This window comes from Cystoisospora suis, assembly GCF_002600585.1.
Source record: "Cystoisospora suis strain Wien I chromosome Unknown contig_1974, whole genome shotgun sequence".
NCBI classification, from domain to species: Eukaryota; Apicomplexa; class Conoidasida; order Eucoccidiorida; family Sarcocystidae; genus Cystoisospora; species Cystoisospora suis.
This window is the reverse complement of record NW_027154773.1, coordinates 611-3,859: the sequence shown is the minus strand read 5'-3', so window position 1 is coordinate 3,859 and position 3,249 is coordinate 611. Positions and strand designations below refer to the sequence as shown.

The window sequence follows — 3,249 nt, the reverse complement described above, 5'->3', positions numbered from 1 at the left end:
AAACTTCTCTCATTTCTTCTCTTTCTCTCTGCTGTGTAGAAGGGTGTATGTGTCTGTCTGTCTGTCTCGAAAGAAGAAGAGGGAGAAGGAGAGACGTAGATTCTTCTGATATCTTCCCTGTAGAGATATACACTCCCTCGCCGGTAAGAGAGAAGCAGAACGGAGACAGAGAAATAGACAAGAAAAGAAGAGGGATGATCGATACAAGGAGAAACGTGCAGGATTTCAACAGACCCACACAGAGAAGGAGAGAGAGAGAGAGAGCTAACACATCCTTTATCTATATCTACCTATTGATCTATATATATATATGCATGTATGAGGTATACGTATCTATGAATCCATATATAGTAGGTATGAATGATATACATGTGTGTATGTACAAAGGTACATGTATGTACGTATGGATGTATATGTGTGTATGTATGTGTATGTAAAGGCATAAGAAGAGACAAGTGAAGAGAGAGCGGAGTGTGCACAGATATAGGCAGGCAGGCGTCTATCAATAGACAGACAGAGAAAGATAGATATAGGTAGAGACCCCGGTAGATAGATTGAAGATAGATTAAAGTAAAGGTAGATTAAAGAGAGATAGAAGATGAAAGATCCATGACGATACTCGATGTGTGATCTTCGGATAAAGTCCATGGCCTTTTCGCGTTGTCTTTGACTAATTTTGTGCAGCATGCGATGGTCCAAGGCTTCACTCTGGAAGAGACTTCAAACATCCGTCCATCCATCCATACAAAGACACACACACATACAAGAAGAAGAGGAGAAAGAAAAGAGAACATAAAGCTCGATGCACCATTCATTTATCTATCTTTAATCTTCAATCTATCTTTAATCTATCTTTAATCTTTAATCTATAACTGCATGCATGCATCGAAGAAAGTTCTTCTTCAACTGAGAGATAGACACTATTACGAGAGAATTCATAGCCGAAGAGAGGAAGAAGGAGAAGAAGCCCTTGAACGATTTTGTCTGTAGGAAGAGACTTCTTTTTCTCTCTTTTTCTGCAAGCCATTCAGATAGATGGTGAGATTCTCCCTTCTATTCTTGTTAACGAAATACACACACACATACATACCTATTCATACGTATACTTATCCATACCTATATATCTATACATATGTATGTATGAAGACATACACATACATGAAGCAGTCGGCCCATTCCTCTATCTCCCATCCGTCAATGTCCCTATCCATCTTTAATCTATCTATCTTCATCTATCTATCTATCTTTAATCTCCCTCTCTATATCTCTATGTTAGGCCTTTGCTTGCCGTCGTAGCTCTTCGTGTGTATCTCGACCATCTTAGCCGAGACACTCACGCATGCATGCATGCATCTATACACACCTGAGAAACTCTTTCTCCATCTACGTGATCTCCTACAGATAGAAATGAAGGAATGAAGAAGAGATAGATACAGGCGTACTTACGAGGTATGAACGACGAAGAAGAAAGCAAAGTATAAACGACGTTTGTATATTACTTTAGATCTCTGTACATGTCTCTCTGTCTATCTTTAGATAACTAGAAGAAGAGAAACACAAACAAGAATGAAAGAGAGAGAAAGACATTAGAGAAAACCTCTTCTTCACATCCCCACGCCTCTCTTACCATTCATAAGGTCCAAACACACAGATATATATATCTCTATATATACATATACATGTACGTATATATGGATATGTAGATATGATACATAAAGGTGCATATGTGGAGGAGTGATCAACGAGGTCTTCATAGATTTCTCTTCTCTTCACTTCCTTCAGTCGAGACAAGCAAAAAGTTTTCTTCTTCTTCTTGTTCTCCTTTCAGCGTGAAGTAGACAGAGAGAGAGAGAGAAAGAGAATGGATATGCAGAAAAGAGGGAGATACAAGAGATAAGAAAGAGACTCCACGAAAGAAGAAGAGAAAATGAAGAGTGCCACCATCGTCTTTACTTGAGATTTCTTTCTATCTGCTGAATCTGAAGATTCGTAAAAAGACTGGCGGCCTCCACACACTCTTCCACAAATGCCTACGAAAGAATAGAAAAGAAATAAGGAAAGAAAGGAAAAGAGATATGTAGGAGAGAGAAATAGACTGAGCAAAGAAATAAGGAGTAAAGGACAGGGAAAGGGATACAGACATATATATATATATGTGTGTCTGTATCCCTTTCCATACATACGTGTCCACATATATGTATATACATGTGTATATATGTATGTTATATACAGATATATATAAATACATTTTTATACATAGATAAGCTGACATGAAAGACACTCTTTCTCTGTCGTACACATCGAACGTCTTGGGGGGAGAGTTCCTTGGGAGAAAAAGGAAAAGAAGCAAAACGATCGTCATTCCACATACAAGATAATGACAAGACCAGTAGATACACGCAGGCACATGAATAGATAGATTAAGGATAGATTAAAGATAGATTAAAGATAGATTAAAGATAGATAGATTAAAGATAGATAGATAGATAGATTAAAGATAGATAGATAGATAGATTAAAGATAGATAGATAGATAGATAGATAGATACCTGTGGAATCCATTGGCGTGGAATGAGAGCGTATTGTTTTTTTGCTTCATGGGATGGCCCCCCGAAGAGAGAGAGGGAAGAGTCGACGAGGTTGGAGAGGACAGAGAGCAAAGAAGATCTTATTCCCACAAACTCTATACACACTACATACACCTCAGAATTCCCTGGACGGCTCATAGAAGGCTTCACTACCGCGATCTAAAGAAGTAAAGAAAGAAAGAAAGAAAGAGTGAGAAGGAAAGAAAGAGTGAGAAAGAAAGAAAGAAAGAGTGAGAAAGAAAGAAAGAAAGAAAGAGTGATAAGTCTCTTGCTTGCATCACATCTATACCTCCACCCTACCTCTATGCCTCCCCACGTACAGATCCTCTCACATAAAGAAGAGCGACCTACATGCATATACTTATATACAGATATATATACATACACATAGAGAAGAAGAGAGAGAGAGATGAGAGGTTAGGACTGGATTAATCTACAAAGTAGAACACTCGCAAGAGTGCAAAAAGAGAGGCAAGCAACACATACATGCACACCTCTATACATGTTTACAGAGAGGTAGTAAGTATAGATAGATAGATAGATAGATGTAAGTGTGTATGTGGAAAGAGAAGTGGAGTCATGTCTAATCAAGATCTCTCGAGGACTCATTCATAGTGTGTAAATAGACAAGAAGAAGAAGAGAACATGCAATTCAAGAGAGA

General features: G+C 38.2%; 1 protein-coding gene across 1 annotated transcript; it reads right to left on the bottom strand.

Moving 5' to 3' along the window:
- Nucleotides 1-189: 189 nt before the first annotated feature.
- CSUI_004288 (ribosomal rna large subunit methyltransferase j protein) lies at nt 190-2,747 on the bottom strand. The gene is made up of 3 exons (XM_068064481.1): nt 2,549-2,747; nt 1,954-2,030; nt 190-718 (listed from the first exon to the last, which is right to left on the bottom strand). Exons 1-3 carry the CDS (start codon nt 2,723-2,725, stop codon nt 334-336), a joined length of 639 nt encoding a protein of 212 aa, XP_067923544.1. The 5' UTR covers nt 2,726-2,747; the 3' UTR covers nt 190-333.
- Nucleotides 2,748-3,249: the final 502 nt, after the last annotated feature.

Coding starts and splice junctions, on each gene's coding strand:
- CSUI_004288 (XM_068064481.1), bottom strand. CDS start 2,725: ATGAGCCGTCCAGGGAATTCTGAGGTGTATGTAGTGTGTATAGAGTTT. Junction 2,031..2,548: donor CACGCCAATGGATTCCACAG/GTATCTATCTAT, acceptor ATTCTTTCGTAG/GCATTTGTGGAAGAGTGTGT. Junction 719..1,953: donor CAGATAGAAAGAAATCTCAA/GTAAAGACGATG, acceptor GGATGTTTGAAG/TCTCTTCCAGAGTGAAGCCT.